A 21,486-nucleotide genomic window follows, 5' to 3' on the forward strand; every position below is an offset into this window, starting at 1 on the left:
AAAGTCTACCATCGAAGCAGAATATATATCTTGCAGCACAACGGTAAGTACTGCAGTATGGGTTAAACGATTTATCGATAATTTAAATATAGGTATACCTAAGGAACACGTCAATGTGTTTTGTGATAATACGTTCGCCATCTTTCTGATAAAGAGTGGAGCAAATAGTTCCAAAGGAAAACACATTGATATTAATTATTACTATATACAAGATATAGTGGAGAGAGGAGAGGTAAATGTCGACTACATACCCTCCGAAGAGATGGTGGCCGATCCGATGACCAAGGGATTGTCTCTGGAAAATTCAGAGAGCATGTGACTACAATGGGTTTGCAAAACATCTAGATGTGTTGTAGTGTGAGACGTGCGGCGGGCATCGTTGTATGGTTTTAGGGACACCTGAAACATGGACAAGTAGATGTGACTCTATCTGATTCTTTAGTACTTGGTCGGTTAAAGATAGAGGGCACTAGCGAGGTAACCAGGTTATAATAAATCGTCTTGAAAGTAAAATCCATAATAAGCTTCAAGAAATAATTTATATAACATTGTGGCGTATAGTGCGGGGCTAAGTCATCATTTGTAACCGAGTATGGATTGTTTTTTCCCTAGTTACTTGGATATGATGTCATTTTACTAAAGAGTAAAATGTTATCAGATTAAGTGAAATGGTGCGCACCACGTAAAGAAGCCACATATCTGTTGTTACATTCAATTTGTTTATGAGTAATACTCTTGAGAAACAAATCAGAATAGGAAACCATTTATGTCATCATAATCAAGTGGGAGATGTTGGAATATGATTATGATAACATGGTTTTCACAATATGTGTAATCATATGTGAAGGTACACCATAACGTTGGTGTACTAATATACATATGATTGTAGTGAAATTAATTAATTAATTAATAAAAGAAATAATTATATTATTTCTTTTATTAATTAATTAAAAGATATGAACAATTGTATTTCAACCTAAGAAGTTATAACTCCTCCTGAAGAACACAACTCCCTCAGAAAGATTACTTCCATCTCTATATATTTGTCAAATCTCTTTCTGTCAGATTTATTCAATTCCATTTTCACTCTCTGTTCATATCTTTCGCACCATATTGTGATCGATAGTCTAACGACATCTGTTTCTTATGCTGCTAACTACCCCAATTTTCTATCACATGAAGCTCCGGCAATGCCTTCTCTGCATCTCTCCACATCCAAGAAATATCCTCGTCGCATACTACACGGCGCAGAGACTGTAACACTGCAGCGGATTTCGGCAGATTGCTAATTTGTGAACATTCCCTCATGTCAATCTTTTCCAAACTTGCTAGCTTACCAATGTCCATGGGAAGGCATCTCAAATTTACACATTGGGAAATGTCCATGTACTTCAAGCGAAGTAGCTCGCAAATGCTGCCCGGAAGCGTCTGAAGTGCCGGACAGGCGTATAGCCTTAGGATCTGTAGAGATTGCAGCTTTCCCAAATCAGCTGGGAGGTGGTATAGGCTGTGGCAGTTGGTTACGCTCAAGTTCTTGAGCGAAGGCATTGCACAAATGCACGAAGGCAGCTGGAATAAGTCATTGCAATGATCAATCGTGAGCTCTGTAAGCCGAGGAAAGACAGATTGATCAAGGCTATTACTGATCTTGCATAGGATTATATAAATTTTCCTCAAATTTTTCAAGGGGATGGTAGATAATCGAGGGACAGATACTTTTTCGAGCCAGAGGCTTCTCAAGTTGGATAAATTTGGGAAGACTGAAAAGCCACCTAGGATGGCATTCGAAGTACTGTAATTCATGATTATCAATGCCCTCAACTTTGGCATGTTTGCAATGAAAGGAGGCATAAGGTACTCATCGGCGGATGAAAAATTCAAAATCAGCACTTCACATTTGGGAAACTCCATCTGGAACCAGTCCATCTCTTTCATTTCACCTGCATAATCAAGTGATGAATTGGTTTAAATCAGCACGAAAGGGTAAACATAAGGAATAACCTCATAATTGATAAATGCAATTACTGAAACATGTTAATACCGGTATGAACTGATACAATCTTAGCGTGAAATGGCTGATCGGAATCCCGCTCCCATTCTCTTGGAAGTTCAGTCTCTCTTCTTGGCATAAGCAATCGACTGCGTTCGTTCATGCTGCCATCATTGCTCAAATGAAGAGCAAGGTCCCTCAGCACATCATGCTGTGTAACAGATATGTCGTAGCAACTGCTATATATGTCTCCATCTCTGCAACATCAATATATACAAAGGGTTCAAATCAGAAACTAATCACACTCAAGTAAAAGAAACAAAGTACCGAACTTTAAGCATCGTACCTTGCATCTTTCACCAGGGTGAGGAGATTTTTGTTCGAAAGCTCGACAAGAATAGCAAATGTTTCTTCTTCGTCAATGCCATGTATTTCAACCCACATATTGGTAAGAACATTAAGAGGGATCTTCTTGTCTTCTGGAAACGCACCCAAATCCAAGAAACATGATTTAACTTTTTTGGATAAGCGGTCGAGACTCGTTGCCATCCGTTGAAGTAAATTGTTCTCATGGGACTCACAAAATGCTTCCCCTTTCGACAACTTGCTCCTTGCATTTGCCCAACACAATTCAGGCTGGTCTTTCAATGAAGCTCCAATCACTTTGAGAGCCGAAGGAAGCCGCTTACACTCGTTAACAATCTAAATTTCAAGAAAACAATCAGTTACCGATGTGAAGAAACATAAGATAACCCATTTTGATTAGCAGAAAAGGGAGATTGGAGGCTTGTGACCACGTTTGGCGGTAGAACTTAGACCAACTCCAACCCCCAGAGTAAGTTCTAAATTTTCCCTTATATGCCTACCTCATTTCATTCAAACGTTTATTCTAAAATGGGGTTAAGTATTAAAACAAAAAAAAAAAAGCCAAATTTCGGCCAAGATTTAGGCCAAGGTTGGTAGTGGAGTCCATGTGAGAGTGAGAAATGACAAGTGAAATTCACCTCTACCCTCCCCATCCCATATCATTTTTATTCCCTCCTATATTTTATAATCACAGTTAAACCAAATCAATATTTTATATTGATTTTTTTTATAAAAATAATAAGATAAAAGGCAATGAGAATATAAAATGTTGACGTAACTTAATCGTGACCACAGAAATAGATGGAGATGAGAATGGTATGAGATGGGAAGGGCAGACAATCCAGATGTGCGCCAAGCCCAGCAAGTCACCCGACACACCCATGTGGGCTTGCTGCCCACTTGTTGCCATGCAATCATGAGCCTAACCCACTTGTTGCCATGCAAATATGAGCCTAAACGACTCTATTTTTTATTGTGCAATCTGATTTAAATGGGTTGTTGGTTGATCAAACGATCCACGTTCAATCTTTTATTTTTTAGTTTTATATTTATATATTTATTGAATCTATGAGCTAAGATTGAATATGATTAAATCTAATAGTCAAAAAAAAATATAATATCCTAAATTTAAATCCAAAGGCTAGAATAATTTAAAAAATTATTATTTAACTCAAAATTCATTCAAACATGCACACAAAACTTATTTTTCTCATACAATTCTTCCAATTTTTCTTTCTACCATCTTCCAAAACCATTTCTATTAATCATGGTTTATTAATGATCCAATTTAATGATTTTTTCATAGTGCTTTATGAGTTTTATGTATCGATTTAATGATTTTTTAATATTTATCGGAATTTAAATATTTTTATATTAAAATATTCATAAAATTAATTTAGAATAGTCTACGTAATTTTCTTTTAAAGTTAATTTTATAAAAAAAACCTAAATTCATTCTTTAATAATTTTGAGCCAAAATTTTAAGCGAAAATGGTTGAAGCAGAAAATCTGTTTATGAATTAAGATTTTTGGGCTAAAAATTTTAGATTTCACGCGGAAGATTGAAGATGGTCTTAGAGAAGTGATTGTGCATTATAGAAGCACTTTCTAGAGGTTTTCAGAGAGGCAATTGTATTCTAGCAAATGCGCTTAGATTGTACCTGCTTGACCAAATTTTTATCAGTCGCAGAAGGAATGGAGTTTTGGCCAAAAGCAGAGTGACAAAACAGAGAGAGTGCTTCTTCTTCCCTCAACAACTGCACATCATAAGCGGCATCGAGAACGGTTGGGAATTTGAAACGTGAGACCACAAGAAACTTGCAGCCCGGGATTTTAACGAGCAGCGGCTCAAGCACTGCCAGTGACCACACATCATCCAAAACCACCAGAGTTTTCGTTGCGGTGATCCACTCGTATTGCAAGTTCCATTGGGGAAGCACAGAATTGAGACTGAGAACTTGGTTCCCCATGATGAACTGCACAATCTTGGCCTTCAACTGGTTCACATCTGCAGACTGTGATACCGTCAGGAACAGAATTCTCTCACTGAAATAAGCTGCATTCGGTCGGATGAGCACAAAACAGAGTCAGCGTTTGATTCTAAAGAAAACTCAAATTCTAGAGAACCCATTAAAGCAAATTCAAATTTGAGAAAACCCCTCTCAAAAGAGCAAAACAAAGCAGAGTTTGGAAAATTCAGCTAAAAACGCTTCTGACTACGTTTGGTGAAAAAGCGATTATATCATCTGAAAAGCACTTGAATTTTCCAAAAAATAAAATTCAACTTGTTTGTAATAAAATAAAAGCAGTTCTAGCAAAATCGAGTAGGATCACAACTTCACAAGTAAGCAGTTTGAAACAGGCACTCAGTTACTTACATCTAACTTGATCATCCTTGCAAAGCTCTCTGGCGAGAGTGGTTTTTCCAGAGCCACCAATCCCACAAATCCCGACGACCCTCAAGTCCTCCCTCCCAAAAATCATTCCCTTCACCGTCTTCATCCCCACCCCCAATCCCAACACCACCGAACTGCTCACCTCCCACTTCATCTGCCCTTCCTCCTCCACCCTCCTCACAGCTTCCTCCATCCACCCGCCACCGCCACCCCGGCCGACACAAGTCCCAATCTTTAAGGCCCCAAGCCGCTGTTCCATCATCCGGCTTGACCAATCAAGCCGGTCGAACCGCTGAGTCACCTCCGCCCTAATGTGGTGGACGTCGGCCAAGATATGGACCTGCAATGGGCCCTGAAGAAATCTGGACACCGTCTTCTGTAAAGACTCCAGCTTCTTCGCCAATTGGACGTTCTTGTACAAGTTCCAACGCGGCGACGCGAGGACTTTTCGGGCCAGTTCGAGGCCGTTCTGGAGAACTTCCGACAGGCGGTTGAGCTGGAACTGCCGTTCGGCCGGTAGCTCGACGCCGGAGTACTTGATTTCTTGAATTATGGGGAGGAGCTCCTCGATTGAGGATTTGAGTTGCTCGGCGGTTCCTCTGCTGTGGCATGATTTGCGGGAGATGGCGATTAAGGTTTTCAGGAGCTCCGTCGTGACCTCTTCGACGAAGAAGTCCGTCATTGCCCTTGTTGGTGGTGGTGGGAGCTGTGCGACTATGGCGGGTGAATTGGTTTGTCTTGTTATGGAGACAGCAATCCAATTAAAAGGATGATATAAATATGTGTAAAAAGTAATATATTTGTTTAAACACGGCTTTTTCAGCATGTGTCATCGAGTCCAGATTCTGGCTGGATTTTTTTTGTTAGGGTTTCGAGAATTTATAAATCGTGTCTATTCTTCGTATATCATTAAGTTAGATATTATTTTAAATATTTTTATTTAAAAATAAATATAAATAATACTTAACAAAAATTAACTAAACAATATACAATGAACGGACACGATTTACAAATTCCAGAATCCTCACCAAATAGATTCGAAGAGGATCGTGTTGGTATGTTATCACTTTTAATTTACTTTTTTTATACAAACGATAATGTATGACGAGAGATTTTTTAATGTAATTGGCACACGAGGTGGTATATCACGTGTCATTATACAAATAGTGTGATATGTGTATTAAAAAGTTAATAACTTAAAAAATAAAAAATTTCACCACTTATATAAAAATACGTGATGTATTACCCGTGTTTCCATCGTAGTAAAAAATTTCTCAATATACGACTAGGAGTTGAATTCTCGTATGCAAGGATGAACGTCTTTGACCAATTGAAGTATATGTCATCTGTTATCACAACAAAACCATGTGTATTTTGCTGGTCTTATCTAACCCCATTTACTCATTGTGTGAGCTGCTTTGATACTACTTTGTCATGAGAATGACTTATAAACGGGTTTATCATCAGTTTGATGTCTAGTTTTAATAAAACAATGATATGTATATGGTTGTCAACACGTGGCATGGATGCCACGTGGCCATGAACTATTTTCATGTAAGTTGATGTCCCCTGTTATGTTAAGATTTACAATTTTGCTGATTAATTGAATATATGCTTCTGTATAGTAAGTAGCCTTTTGCATTCGTAGTTAGTGACGCCAAAGAGAAATTTTTGTTGTCAGTGCAGAGTGCATTGCAAGAGAAGTATAGTGACAACAGGAGTAGGAGATGCTTATTTATACAAGGGTAATGTTAGGAAGATTAAATTTATACACAAAAATTTTATAAATTAAATTAAATAAAAATTAATAAACGTATTCATTTTCTATTAATAACATCTTATATAATTTGTAAATTTTATTCTACAGATAGTCTTTTTACCATTTTCAATTATCCTATTCACAGTGACAAATGTCCTTTTGTTTGCTAGGATGAGTGGCTCCCTCACCTAACATGCCCAATAGGATCCTTTACTGATTATTTTGTGAAGATCTTGATGATTTGTAAATCATATCTGTTTATTGTAAATCGTACGATCAGTTTTTGTCAAGCACGGTTTGTGTTTAATTTTAAATAAAAATATTTAAAATAATTTTTGACCACATGATGTACAATAAACAGACATGATTGACGGATTCTAAAGATCTTCACAAAAAGTATCATGGAGGATCCGGATTCTTAACATACAAGTTATGCAATGCAAGACCTAAACCCTAAACTTTAAACCCTAATGTAAAAGAATTGGATATGTTCCAAACCTTAGTTTTCTGAGTTTAGGAATTACTTCATCTAAGCCGCACAAATTCAATCCAATTGTTCCTATTAACTCATTTTTTTGGCCTACCATTCAAAATCAACGGGTCTAATTTTTTTTACACACTAATCAGTAATCTAAATAAAGTGACACAAAGACTTTTAAGTCAATGAATATATCATTTCAATTGCTTTTTGAGGTTGACGTGGTGCAGGTAATGATGCCATGATGAAGGTGCTTGGCTGCTTTTTACTCCGCCAATTTAACGTGTATGTTTGTAGGACTGTCGTCTTTTTCTCTAATGCTTGACCGATGAGGATATTCTTGGATTCTCTTTGATATTCTAATCATTTCATATTATATTGTGGATTAGTTTTTGTAATGTATTATTTATATTTAAATTTAAATAAAAAAATTAAAATATTTTTACTACATAATATATAATGAACAAATAAAATGTAATGATCTCTAAAATTCCCATAAAAAAATACGGATGAAATCCAAATCCATGCTTGACGACTTTCGAGACTGAAAACAGACTACCATACTTCTGAGCAAGGACAAGATGGTCATTTTGTTAGCCGATGAGAATCACCATTGTTGGGTCAAGGTGCAGGAAACATTGTCTCCGTTATTGAAAACTGGTGGTATGCTCATAGTGTTTAAAATTTCTTCTATACTGTTAATATTTTTATGGAAATGTTCAAAAAATTAGAGAAGATATGAAAATGGGAGATGAAGTTTGAACTTCACTCTATCACTGGCGGAGCCACAACAAAAGCAGTGGTGAGCTATAGCCCAGGAAGGATTTGTAGCAATATGTATGTACTTTAGTGTGTAGCCTAATATAATAGACGAAAAAGGTGCAAGAAGAATTATGTTTAATGGAATTAGCTCAGTGAGTATTTAGCACAACTAAAAATATAAAAATTACCATAAGAATTGTTATGTCATTTTGTTCAAGATTATTGTGCTTTGATTCATGGGCTTTATATTGTTTTCAATCAATTTTTTTAAGATACCTTTACTTCTACTTCCATTGTTTTGTTTTGTGCTAGTTGAGGTAGCTCATGTATCAAGATTTCTGTCTTCTTCCAGTGTTTGCACCTAAATATATGTGAAATTGGATGATTTTTTGTAATTTTGGCAGTTTGTAATTGATAACTCAATAGAGTTCATGCTAAACAAATTTTAAAGTATACAAATACAAAAGTTAAACCCAAGTTTTTGCATACAATACAAATGTAGCAAAAAATATCATTTGATTTTAGGATAATTTTTTTAGCTAGCCCACTCATAAAGAAATTTGTAGCTCCACCCTTACACTTTATATAGAAGAAACTTTTAAGTTTAAGCTAAAAGAGGGCATACAACAAGTACCTAAACGACAAGAGACCTCTCCCCATGTCGGACATCCCTAGGGTGTTGGTGATTGATGGTAGAGAAAATAAGATTGCCGACCATAAGCGGTGATGACACACTTAGTTCAAATGATCAGCTGAGTCATGTCTATGTCAACATCCTTGAGGGCAAGAGGTTTTTCATTATCCTAGATGTCGTGTGGACCCATGACCATGAAAAGTTGGATCAATTAAGGGGATTTGGATCCCATTCGGATTCAAATTGTGGGAATTTTAGAGATCTTCACATCCTAATCATTCATCGTACATTGTGCGGTAAAAAATCATTTGAATTTTTTTATTTAAAATTAAATACAAATAGTATCTAACGAAAACTAGCTGCACGATATACGATGAACGGCTATAATGTGAGGATCCTTAAGATCCTCACAAAGAGAATCTCAGGATCCTCATCCCAATCAAGGATACCACTTATTCAAAGGAGTGCTAAAGATAGTAGAATATTGGTAACCACAAGACAACATTATGTTGTTCATATGATGAGATCAACAGGTGACATGATCATTTTAGGGGAGCTGAGTATTTTACTCTTCAACCCCATGTTGTTTTCTACTAGGCAAGTAGACGAGTCTAAGATGTTTGACGATATTAGTAAAAGAAATGGTGGAGAAATGTAAAAGTTTGCCTCTCAATGCAAAAGTTTTAGGTAGTCTCATGCGCAACAAAGGGGTGAATGGTTAGGTGTCTTGATTAGTAAGATATCGGATCAAAAAAAGGGGGAGCAAAAAGTTTTCCAACCACTATTACTAAGTTATTATAATTTGGTCTCAACAGTCAAATGTTCTTTTATATTATGCTATTGAGAGATTATATTCACACACATCAAATTACTTCTCCCACACCCTTTTAATTTTTTAATATTTTCTACACACCACTAACACTTGATAGAAAAAAATTAAAAAATTAAAAGGGTGCGGGAGGAGTAATTTGGGGTGTGTGAATATAATCTCCCTATGCTATTATGTATAATTTTTATGAGTGATCAGCACAAGAATGGCATGAATCCCACCAATTAACATTTTAGTGATCAACACCATAATTAGCTACACAATTAGCAATTTGATTACCTTCTCTAAAAATATGAGAAATCTGAAGGCTTATTTTCAGTTACGTCCCCCGGAACTCTATTTTAATCTCACTTTGCCCCCTATAACTCAAAACTCACCACTTTACCCCCTGAAAACAATAGAACTTTTACGGGAAATCAATTTTCTTCTATTACTTGTTTAGAAATATATATACATCAGTACTATTATAGTTTTACAAGGAAACAAATAACATATACACAAACCTACTTAATAAAGGACTCCTATTATTTACATTCCCTATTTTTCCTAATATTGACTCACGCTAACACTCCCCCTCAAGTTGGTGCATAGATATCACACATGCCCAACTTGACAAGTGAGTCATCAAACCTTCGACTACATACTGCATGAGTTAGAACGTCTGCAAGTTGCTCCTCTGACTTCACAAAAGGTATTGACACAATCTTCCTTTCAAGCTTCTCTTTAATAAAATGTCGATCAACTTCCACATGTTTTGTCCTATCATGCTGTACCGGATTATCAGCTATATCTCTTGCTGACTTATTATCACAGTATAGTCTCATGGTTTCCTTTGGCTTGAACCCAAGCCCCTCAAGAAGCTTTCGAAGCCAGAGAATCTCACAAATGCCGTGAGCCATCCCTCGATACTCGGCCTCAGCCGAGGATCTTGATACTACCTTCTGTTTCTTACTTCTCCATGTAACCAAATTTCCTCCTACAAACGTAAAGTATCCCGAAGTAGACCGTCTGTCACCTACACTTCCTGCCCAATCAGCATCCGTGAACCCCTCAATTCTCAAATGTCCATACTTCCGATATAGAACTCCTTTCCCAGGTGCAGACTTTAAATATGCTAAGATACGCATAACAGCAGCCATATGATCTAGACATGGTGAATGCATAAATTGACTTACTACACTTACTGCATAGGCAATATCAGGCCGTGTATGAGCCAAATAAATTAGTCTCCCTACAAGTCTCTGATATCTCCCCTTATCAACTGATTTCTGATTCGGATCCACACATAGATGATGTTTTTCAACAATAGGTGTATCTACTGGCTTGCATCCCAGCATACCAGTTTCTTTTAGCAAATCCAAAACATACTTACGTTGTGACAAGAAAATACCTTTCGAAGATCGAGCAACTTCAACTCCAAGAAAATATTTCAAATCCCCCAGGTTCTTCATTTCAAACTCAGCCGCAAGATTCTTCTGTAATCTTGAAATCTCATCACAATCATCTCCAGTAATAATCATGTCATCTACATAGATGATTAAAGCTGTCATTTTTTTCTGTCTCCGTTTAACGAACAATGTATGATCAGAATGACTCTGATAATACCCAATCTTTTTCATAACTTGAGTAAACCTATCAAACCATGCACGAGGCGATTGCTTCAGCCCATAAAGAGACTTACGCAACCGGCATACTTCGGTACTTCTACCAGCACTGTACCCAGGAGGAAAATCCATATATACTTCTTCCTCCAAGTTCCCATGGAGAAAAGCGTTTTTCACATCAAACTGTTTTAATGGCCAGTCCATATTAGCAGCTAAAGAAATCAGAACACGTACCGTATTCATCTTGGCAACCGGAGAGAACGTCTCTTGATAATCTACACCATATGTTTGGGTGTATCCTTTAGCTACCAACCTTGCTTTGTACCTGTCTATTAATCCATCGGCTTTGTATTTGACGGTAAACACCCACCGGCATCCAACTGTTTTTTTTCCCTCCGGCAAGGACGTCACCTCCCAGGTATTATTCTTCTGTAACGCCAACATTTCTTCATCCATTGCATTTGCCCACTTTGGATCCTTTAGAGCCTCATCCACACGAGTTGGTACTCGAATAGCCTCCATATTGTCTATCAAGGTCTTACGCTCTGGTGCAAGACCATTGCATGAGACATAGTTGGCTATCGGATACTTTACTTTGCCTTCCGGAGAAAACCTGTCAGGTGGCACACCCCGATTTTGTCTCGGTGGCAGCTTATATGTATTTACATCAGTACTTGCATTAGTTACATAATCATCCACAATACTTACCTCAGGTTTATTCAGAGAAGAATCATTGGGCATCACCGTGGAGCTAGAGAGAGAGGGGGTTACACAAGTAGGATCGACAATGAACTGTCCTGACTGCGGATCACTCTCGGCATCTTTTGCTTCTGACTGCATGCTGGCATCTTTTGCTTCTGACTGCATGCTGCTCTCGGCAGCAACTTCTGGCACGGCATGTATGATCACTGCCGCATTAGGCACGGCATCAGCATGCACGGCCTCAACATCGACCACAGCATCAGCATGCACGGCCTCAACATCAACCACAGTATTTTCTCCCAAGTCCAACCATTCCAGATCACCACTAGAGCTCTCCCCCTGGTGATCTGAAGATGAAGATACGGGGGCATAAAAAAACTCCGATTCAGAAAAGGTCACATCCATAGTAACATACATATGCCGAGTCTCAGGGTGATAACATTTATATCCTTTTTGGTGAGATGAGAAACCAACAAACACACATCGAAGGGCACACGGATCCAACTTAGAGCGATGAATTTTCGGAATATGCACATAAGCCACACAACCAAATACCCGGGGCTTGAGAGTATGAGTAGACATCACCTGAACATGTTGAGTGAGAACTTGAAGAGGAGTTCGAAAGTCAATCACCCGAGAGGGCATACGATTAATCACGTAGACCGCATAAGTAACTGCTTCAGGCCAAAAAATATTAGGAACAGACGCGCCCAGAAGTAGAGCACGTGCCGTTTCTAAGATATGGCGATTTTTCCGTTCAGCCACTCCATTTTGCTGTGGAGTATAGGGACAGGTTGTTTCATGGAGAATGCCTTGATCACAAAGAAACTCCGACAACTCACAATTAAGATACTCACCACCATTATCAGAACGAAGAACTTTAATTACAGATAAGTATTGTGTCCGAATCATTTGAGAAAAGGTTCGGAATACCATACCAACATCACTCTTATTTTTCACCACATATAACCACGTCATACGAGTGCAATCATCAACAAACGTAACAAACCACTTAATCCCAGAAGAAGTAACAACAGGAGATGGTCCCCAAACATCAGAGTGCACAAGTTCAAACGGTAAAGCTCTTTTATTCATACTAGGAGGAAACGAAGCCCAATGGCTTTTAGCAAGAATACATACTTCACAATGTAAGTCTGATTCATTTATTCCACTAAATAGACCAGGTAACATATGCCGTAAATACCCAAAAGATGCATGCCCTAACCGACGATGCAACAACCACACTTCTTGTAAATTACTAGACCGGGACGCTCGAACCGCATTAGCTCTGCCAGAAACGACGTCGTCCACATAGTACAACCCCTCTCTCTTAGTGCCACGCCCAATTATCTCCTTGGTCTGAATATCCTGAAGGAGACAAAATGATGGATACATTAGAACAACACAATCCAATTGTTCAGTAACCTGTGGTATGGATAACAGATGATGGGATAAAGAAGGAACAAGCAAGCAATGATGTAGGGGAAGTGTAGGGGTAAGATGCACAGTGCCGGCACCACACACGGGTGCCAACGTACCATTGGCAGTTGATATATTTTTCCTGTGAGATGTGGTCATGTATTGAAACATATTTTTATCATATGTCATATGATCCGTTGCACCAGAATCTAAAATCCAACCTGTATTTGCCATTTAATAATACGCAGAATGACAATCACAAGTACACGGCAATCACAGCGCCCTACCAATTACGGAACCACAAGTTGCAAGAACAAACAAGCAGCAGCCACTCACGGCAATTACCCACGGCAAAACAGACAGCAAGCAGATTGCAACAGTAGAGCAATATTCCCACGAGGCACAATACGAAATATAATACACGAGACACTTGCTGCAATAAGTACAGCAGCAAAGACACAATACGCTGCAACAAAAAACACACAGCACGCAATACACAGTAGCACGCAGCAAGTAATTGACTTTGCTGCAAGGATGCAGCGGGAAAAATTTGCTGTGTGTTTCCCTTTACGAAAGCAACAGCACGGCACACGAAGTCTTGGCAGCAACACACACACGGCAGCAGCAAGGTATTGTGCTGCACAGCAGTATACAGCAGCAAACTGCACACACACAGTCTGCACACACAGCAGCAGCACACACCCACACGGCAACCTGTTTTCTGCAAACTGCACAGCAGTATACAGCAGCAAACTGCACACACACAGTCTGCACACACAGCAGCAGCACACACCCACACGGCAACCTGTTTTCTGCAGAAGATTTGCAGAAATAAGGTCAACCAAGCACAGCGGAAAAGAAAAAACTAGGGTTTTGGCTCTTGATACCAAATAGAACTTTTACGGGAAATCAATTTTCTTCTATTACTTGTTTAGAAATATATATACATCAGTACTATTATAATTTTACAAGGAAACAAATAACATATACACAAACCTACTTAATAAAGGACTCCTATTATTTACATTCCCTATTTTTCCTAATATTGACTCACGCTAACAAAAACTAAAAGTTTGTTCCACTTTGACTTATGGACTCTCTTCTTCCTAAAACTTATAGCTTGCCTCCTAAAACATATGTGAGACCCACATGTGCAATAAATTTGGTTATAAATCTTCATTATGCTTTAAAATTAAATAATCAAAGAATATTAAGTTTAAAAGAAATTGAAGAGATGAAAAAAATTAAAAAGAAATTGATTAGCCTGCTACACCCAAATCAAACTCACATAAGAAATTAACTGATCTAAAGTAATGTGAAGCAAACTTCGAGTTTCAGGAGGTAAAGTAGAGCGAATTTTGAGTTTCAAGAAGTTAAATGACGATTTTTGAATTACAAAGAGTAAAGTGAGATTAAAAATGAAATTTCAGGATGCGTGGCTAAAGATAAGCCAAATCAAGACTTTCATAGAGGACAATAGAAAAAGATAACTGAGACCCCGGGTGATTATGAAAATATGAAAACGTGCATAAGACCCAACGTTTATTTGGGCTCATTGTATTAAACCGGCATTCCAATTTTGTAGCTCAGTGTCATCGTTGTTATTAGCCTCGGAAGAAAAACCAGAAATTGTTTCATAGATATGCAGCAAGCTTCCTCTGCCAAGGGATCCGGCAGCTTGAAATCTTCTTTATGGTCATCATATTTACAAGCTTGGCAAGATAAAACACTACTGAAAATAAAGGTTCATTGCATATATAATATGCTTTCATAGCCTGCTTTGCTATCTTACGATACATCTCTTTGTTTCCATCTCTTACAAACGTCACGTTGTATGCTCGAATCTCCTCCACGACGTTGTAATTTAGATTTAACAGTTTTGTAATAATTGAGAAAGTTGCATAAACCAAGTTAATACCTGGTGTTGAAGATTCTTTTGTACTCATTGAATAAAATTTCTCATGATATGAATCGATAATTTTAGTTTTTCTTGAAAGATCTTTTTTTGCGAAAATTCAGTTAAATCAAAAGAGTTTACTCATTTAACAGCGATTGGACCAATAGAGAGACGTAATATTTTGTTGCTTGGTACAATAATGAAATAGTTAAATGATTTTTCCCCTTCGTCAGTGGCTCGTTCGAACTATGTTAGTTTTCATGGCTTTCACTTCTCAAATCAATGTGAATCTCAGCATTTAGATTATGTTGGCTACTGGCTTCCGCTTCTCAAATTAACGTGCATCTCATAATACATGTTTATCTCACTGTTTTTTTTTTTTTTTTTTTCCTTAACTCTATGATGTTGCTCAATCTGCTTTGTAGGTTTAAACCTTTAGGTTTGGATTTAGAAATGTCAGGTTTCATGTTGCCTTGTCCTTTTCAGTTTTCATGTCTCTTTATTGTTTTCGTTTCTAGAGGTAGAATTTATGTCCCCTTCTTTATGTATTTTTTTTTTATCCTTTTAACTTATATTATGAGAAGTTAGATTTACATCAGTGTAACTTCTTTCTTCGTTATCAATAAAGTTCCTTTGAATGTTTTTCAAAAAAAAAAAATTATTTTAGGTGAATCTTGACAATGATGATTTAAAAATCAAGAGTTGTTATTAAGTTAGTCCAGAAGTTTAAATTAATCAGTGATCTAAAAATCGGCTTAGGAGCTCGGTGATGAGCTTCCATGATGATTTTGGACAAACGTTCAATAAAATCGGAGAGGGTCTAGTTGGCCGCCTAGGCGGCACTAGGCGGAATGCTAGTCGGAACCTAGAAACCCAGAAGCTTTGTGCAAAACCAAAAACCCAGAAGCTTTGTGCAAACCAAGAAGCTTTCATCTCAGACTTTAAACTCATAAGCTCTGTGCATCCTACAAACCCAAAAGCTAGGAACCCCAAAGTTCCTAATCGCACATTCGCACACGCCATTCATCGACCTCCAGATCAAAAGAGAGACCCAACAATTTATGAAGCCGAAACAGAGAGACCCAGATAGAAAGATTCAAAACCCTACAATCAAAAACTCAGAACGATGGTTTCGAACCCAATTTTAGAACTTTACAAATAAAAAAAGGAAATTTTATGAATTTTCCTGAAAAATACTGGTTTTTTCTCAAACCTAGATCGCCGAACTTTGACAAGTACGAAGAGAGAGAAACTAATGCACTGCAACTTTTTTTGCGTAGACTAGAAGTAGGAAGGTGTTGAAAAGTCAAAGAAGCATTTTTTCTTTCTATTTTTTATATTTTGTTTGGTGAATATGTGATGATATTTTGGCTTTAAGCTGAAGGGTATTGAAGGCTTTGTAGCTTGATATTCGATGTACCTTATGCTTTGCATGTCCCTTTTTCCCAATAAACTAATTCGGTCTCTACACTTTATTTACATTTTTTTAAAATTCTCAATACATTATAAGTATATGTTTTTCTAAGTATAAATAAACACTTATTTATATGATATTTTATAAATTTACTTAAATCTATCTAGCCCGTCTAAGCTTCACCTAGGTGCTTAAGTGCTAAACCCTTGCTTACCGTTCCATTAACGCCTAATGTCTTTTAGAATCTTGAAATTAATCAATTATTTTTAATATTGGGTGTGGTGTCATGTGCTAAAGTCTTATTAGGGGGAGGGAATAAGTGGGATGGATGGGATTGTGGGATGAGGGTTGACTAAGCGCTGGTTTGATATTGTTGTGCTTTGAAAAAAAAATTATTTCTGCTGTGGTGTAAGAATAAGCTCATTTTTGCTGTTTCACGTTTTCAGTTTTTTTTCACCTAAAATTATGAAAATAAGCTGTTTTTAAGTGTTTACCAAGCATATTTTTTAGCTCAGCTTTTTTTATACCCATTTTTTATAAAAGCGCCTCAGTATCAAACCAGTACTAATTCAAACACTCTCAATAAAATTGGACCCCAACTGAAGTCAATCAGACGTTACAAATATTTCAAAAGTGCTTGTCCTAAATTTTGGCTTCAGGATAAAGTCCTTGTGAAATAAGTCACTTTGTTGCTTCTTAGCCGCCTATCCTCAGTTGACTGTCACTAAAGACAGCACTTCCGACGACTTCTGACGTCTTCAAAGAAAACAGAACCACAGAAACACCACTTGCAGAATAATCCTCTAATTTTTTTTTCTCCCTATTATTTGAATCAACCTCCTCTCTGGATCTCTGTGTCTAGAGCACAAAGACAAGAAAATCCGAGCTGTTGCAAAAAACGATTCGCGCCCTTAATTTGTGTAAGTTGGACCAATGAGATAGGCTAATGAGAACCGCAATATTTAAAATGAGTCTGTTGGATCTCCTGATCCTTAACCCCAGACACATAAATCTTAAGAGGATCTCAATTCCTATTATTTAACTTCGTATGAACAAATGATTTCCTATTTACGTCAAAATCCAAACAAATTAATATTGGTAATGGTGCAACAATTTGCTCATTCGTCGAGCCAGTCCAGATCGAAATGTTTCTCCACCACCTGAACATGAAGCTCCGGCAATGCCTTCTCTGCGTCTCTCCACATGCAAGAAATATCCTCGTCGCACACTACACGGCGCAGAGACTGTAACGTTGCAGCGGATTTCGGTATATTGCTAATTTGTGAACATTCCCTCATTTCAATCTTTTCCAAACTTGCTAACTTACCAATGTCCATGGGAAGGCATCTCAAATTTACACATTGGGAAATGTCAATGTACTTCAAGCGAAGTAACTCGCAAATGCTGGCCGGAAGCGTCTGCAGTGCCGGACACGCATATAGCCTTAGGATCTGTAGAGAGTGCAGCTTTCCCAAATCAGCTGGGAGGTGGTATAGGCTGTGGCAGTTGGTTACGCTCAAGTTCTTGAGAGAAGGCATTGCGCAAATGCACAAAGGCAGCTGGAATAAGTCATCGCAATGATCGATGGTGAGCTCTGTGAGCCGAGGAAAGGCTGATTGATCAAGGCTATTACTGATCTTGCATAGGATTATATAGATTTTCCTCAGATTTTTCAGGGGGATGGTAGATAACTGAGGGACAAATACTTTTTCGAGCCAGAGGCTTCTCAAGTTGGTTAAGTTTGAGAAGACTGAAAAGCCATTTAGGATGCAATTTGACGTACTGTAATTCATGATTATCAATGCCCTCAACTTTGGCATGCTTTCAATGAAAGGAGGAAGAAGGTACTCCTCGTCCGATGAAAAATTCAAAATCAGCACTTCACATTTGGGAAACTCCATCTGGAACCAGTCCATCTCTTTCATTTCACCTGCATTATCAAGGGATGAATCGGTTTGAATCAGCACCAAAGAGTAAACATAACAAATAACCTCATAATCAATAATGCAATTACTGAGGCACGTTAATACCGGTATGAACTGATACAATCTTCGCGTGAAATGGCTGATCTGAACCCCTCTCCCATTCTCTTGGAAGTTCAGTCTCTCTTCTTGGCATAAGCAATCGACTGCGTTCGTTCACGCTGCCATCATTGCTCAAATGAAGAGCAAGGTCCCGCAGCACATCATGTTGTGTAACAGATATGTCATAGCAACTGCTATATATGTCTCCAACTCTGCAACATTAATATAATCAAAGGGTTCAAAACAGAAACTAATCACACTGAAGTAAAAGAAATCAAGTACCGAACTTTAAGCATCGTACCGTGCATCTTTCACTAGGGTGAGGAGATTTTTGTTCGAAAGCTCGACAAGAATAGCAAAAGCTTCTTCTTCGTCGATGCCATGTATTTCAACCCACATATTGGTAAGGACATCAAGAGGGATCTTCTTGTCTTCTGGAAACGCACCCAAATCCAAGAAACATGATTTAACATTTTTGGATAAGCAGTCGAGACTCGTTGCCATACGTTTAAGTAGATTGTTCTCATGGGACTCACAAAAAGCTTCCCCTTTCGACAACTTGCTCCTTGCATTTGCCCAACACAATTCAGGCTGGTCCTTCAGTGAAGCTCCAATCACTTTGAGAGCCAAAGGAAGCCGCTTGCACTCGTTAACAATCTAAAGTTCAAGAAAACAATCAGTTGCCGATCTAAAGAAACACAAAATAACCCATTTTGATTAGCTGAAAATGGAGATTGGAGACTTATGACTATGTTTAGCAGTAGAACTTAGAAAGTGATTATGCATTATAGAATCACTTTTTAGAGCTTTTCAAAGAAGCAATTGTATTCTAGCAAAAGTGCTTATGAGCGGAAAGAATTGCAAACGGGCACTAAGATAGTACCTGCTTGACCAAATTTTTATCAGCAGCCGGGGGAATCGACTTTTGGCCAAAAGCAGAGTGACAAAACAGAGAGAGTGCTTCTTCTTCCCTCAACAACTCAACATCATAAGTGGCATCGAGAACGTTTGGAAATTTGAAACGTGAGACCACAAGAAACTTGCAGCCCGGGATCTTAAAGAGCAGCGGCTCAAGCACTGCCAGTGACCACACATCATCCAAAACCACCAGAGTTTTCGTTGTGGTTATCCATTCATATTGCAAGTTCCATTGGGGAAGCACAGAATTGGGACTGAGAATTTGGTTCCCCATGATGAACTGCACAATCTTGGCCTTCAACTGGTTCACATCTGGAGACTGTGATACTGTGAGGAACAGAATTCTCTCACTGAAATAAGCTGCATTCGAACGGCGATGAACACAAAACAGAGTCAGTGTTTGATTCTAAAGAACTCAAATTCTAGAGAACCCATTAAAGAAAATTCAAGTTCTATAAAACCCATTAAAGAACATTCTCAAAAGAAGCAAAACAAAGCAGATTTTTGAAAATTCATCTAAAAACGCTTTTGACAACAATTGGCGAAAAAGCGATTATATCATCTGAAAAGCACTTGAATTTTCAATACGAATTTCAACTTGTTTGTCATAAAATAAAAGCACTTCTAGCAAAATCGATTATGATCAGAAGTACGCAATCCGAAAAAGGCACTCAGTTACTTACATCTAACTTGATCATCCTTGCAAAGTTCTCTAGCGAGAGTGGTTTTCCCAGAGCCACCAATCCCACAAATTCCAACGACCCTCAAATCCTCCCTCCCAAAAATCATTCCCTTCACCGTCTTCATCCCCACCCCCAATCCCAACACCACCGAACTGCTCACCTCCCACTTCATCTGCCCTTCCTCCTCCACCCTCCTCACAGCTTCCTCCATCCACCCGCTACCGACACCCCCGCTCCCGCAAGTCCCAATCTTTAAGGTCCCAAGCCGCTGTTCCAGCATCTGGTTCGACCAATCAAGCCGGTCGAACCGCTGATCCATCCCCGCCCTAATGTGGTGGACGTCGGCCAAAATATGGAGCTGTAATGGGCCCTGAAGAAATCTGGACACTGTCTTCTCCAAAGCCTCCATCTTTTTCGCCAATCGGACGTGCCTGTAAAAGTTCCAGCGCGGTGTCGAGAGGATTTTTTGGACCAGTTCGAGGCCCTTCTGGAGAACTTCCGACATGCGGTCGAGCTGGAATTGCCGTTCGGCCGGTAGCTCGACGCCGGAGTACTTAATTTCTTGGATTATGGGGAGGAGCTGCTCGACTGAGGTTTTGAGTTCCTCGGCGATTCCTCTGCTGTTGCATGACTTGCGGGAGAGGGCGATTAAATTTTTCAGGAGCTCCGTCGTGATCTCGCCGACGAAGAAGTCCGTCACAGCCATTGTTGGTGGTGGTGGGAGCTGTGCGCCTATTGCGGGTGAAATGCTTTTTCTTGTTATGGATAGCGCGTTTCCACGATGCTTCTCAGTTATGCTCTCTGCTTTCTAAGACTTTAATCCCTTTCTTTGATATAATTTGTGACATGTGCTAATCAGTCAACAAATTATTCAAAGATATGATTTTTTAGCCATACGCCATCCCCTTTTATTTTGGGATGTGATATTCACACATCATTTTTTACTTCTCACAATTTTTTTAATTTTTAACCTTTAGATCAGATAAATTAAAAAATATGAAAAAACATAAATTAACAAAAGATGTGTGATAAGTAAAGTGAGGAGGAGTTGGATTCTCATATGAAGGATTAATGTCTTTAATCAAAAGAGTTTTAACTAAAAGTCCACAGTACTGTTCACTTTAACGAAAAACCACATTTTTACACTAAAAAGTCAATCCTGTACTATTCACTTTACCCTTTATTTTGTCCTTATCATTAAAACTCAAAGTTTTCAAGTCATTTTCATTAGTTTTCATTTTAATCAATTGAGTTACATATTATTTGTTATCACAACAAAACCACGTGTATTTTGATGATCTTATATAACCCCACGAACTTACTCATTTGTGAGGTCATCTCTAACCAAATGGGATAAGCATAGCCTTGTCTAGAATTATAGGCATGCAAAAAATTTATTTTTAAATGAACAGTGTCAGACCATATTCATATATCATCTTTAACCGAATTTTAAGTTTGTAATAATTTATCAGACATTCTATCTGTTTAATGTCTCATTTCGTCCTTTGTCAATACTTGATGTCATTTGTTCAAACTCGGATGAAGCTGTTTTTTCATCGGGACTTGACGTACGAGTCCAAAGGCCTCCACTTGATTGACAATACCCTTGAC

General features: G+C 38.2%; 2 protein-coding genes across 2 annotated transcripts; both read right to left on the minus strand.

The window, feature by feature from the left end:
• Window positions 1–696: 696 nt before the first annotated feature.
• Window positions 697–5,501, minus strand: LOC137717822 (probable disease resistance protein At4g33300). Its single transcript, XM_068457309.1, has 5 exons — window positions 4,735–5,501; window positions 4,018–4,412; window positions 2,337–2,692; window positions 2,042–2,247; window positions 697–1,940 (listed from the first exon to the last, which is right to left on the minus strand). Exons 1-5 carry the CDS (start codon window positions 5,432–5,434, stop codon window positions 1,153–1,155), a joined length of 2,445 nt encoding a protein of 814 aa, XP_068313410.1. The 5' UTR covers window positions 5,435–5,501; the 3' UTR covers window positions 697–1,152.
• An 11,756-nt stretch (window positions 5,502–17,257) lies between these two features.
• Window positions 17,258–20,710, minus strand: LOC137717624 (probable disease resistance protein At4g33300). The gene is made up of 5 exons (XM_068457043.1): window positions 19,876–20,710; window positions 19,158–19,552; window positions 18,576–18,931; window positions 18,281–18,486; window positions 17,258–18,180 (listed from the first exon to the last, which is right to left on the minus strand). Exons 1-5 carry the CDS (start codon window positions 20,579–20,581, stop codon window positions 17,369–17,371), a joined length of 2,475 nt encoding a protein of 824 aa, XP_068313144.1. The 5' UTR covers window positions 20,582–20,710; the 3' UTR covers window positions 17,258–17,368.
• Between the last annotated feature and the right edge of the window lie 776 nt (window positions 20,711–21,486).

This window comes from Pyrus communis, chromosome 15 (genome assembly GCF_963583255.1).
Source record: "Pyrus communis chromosome 15, drPyrComm1.1, whole genome shotgun sequence".
Taxonomy (NCBI): Eukaryota; Viridiplantae; Streptophyta; class Magnoliopsida; order Rosales; family Rosaceae; genus Pyrus; species Pyrus communis.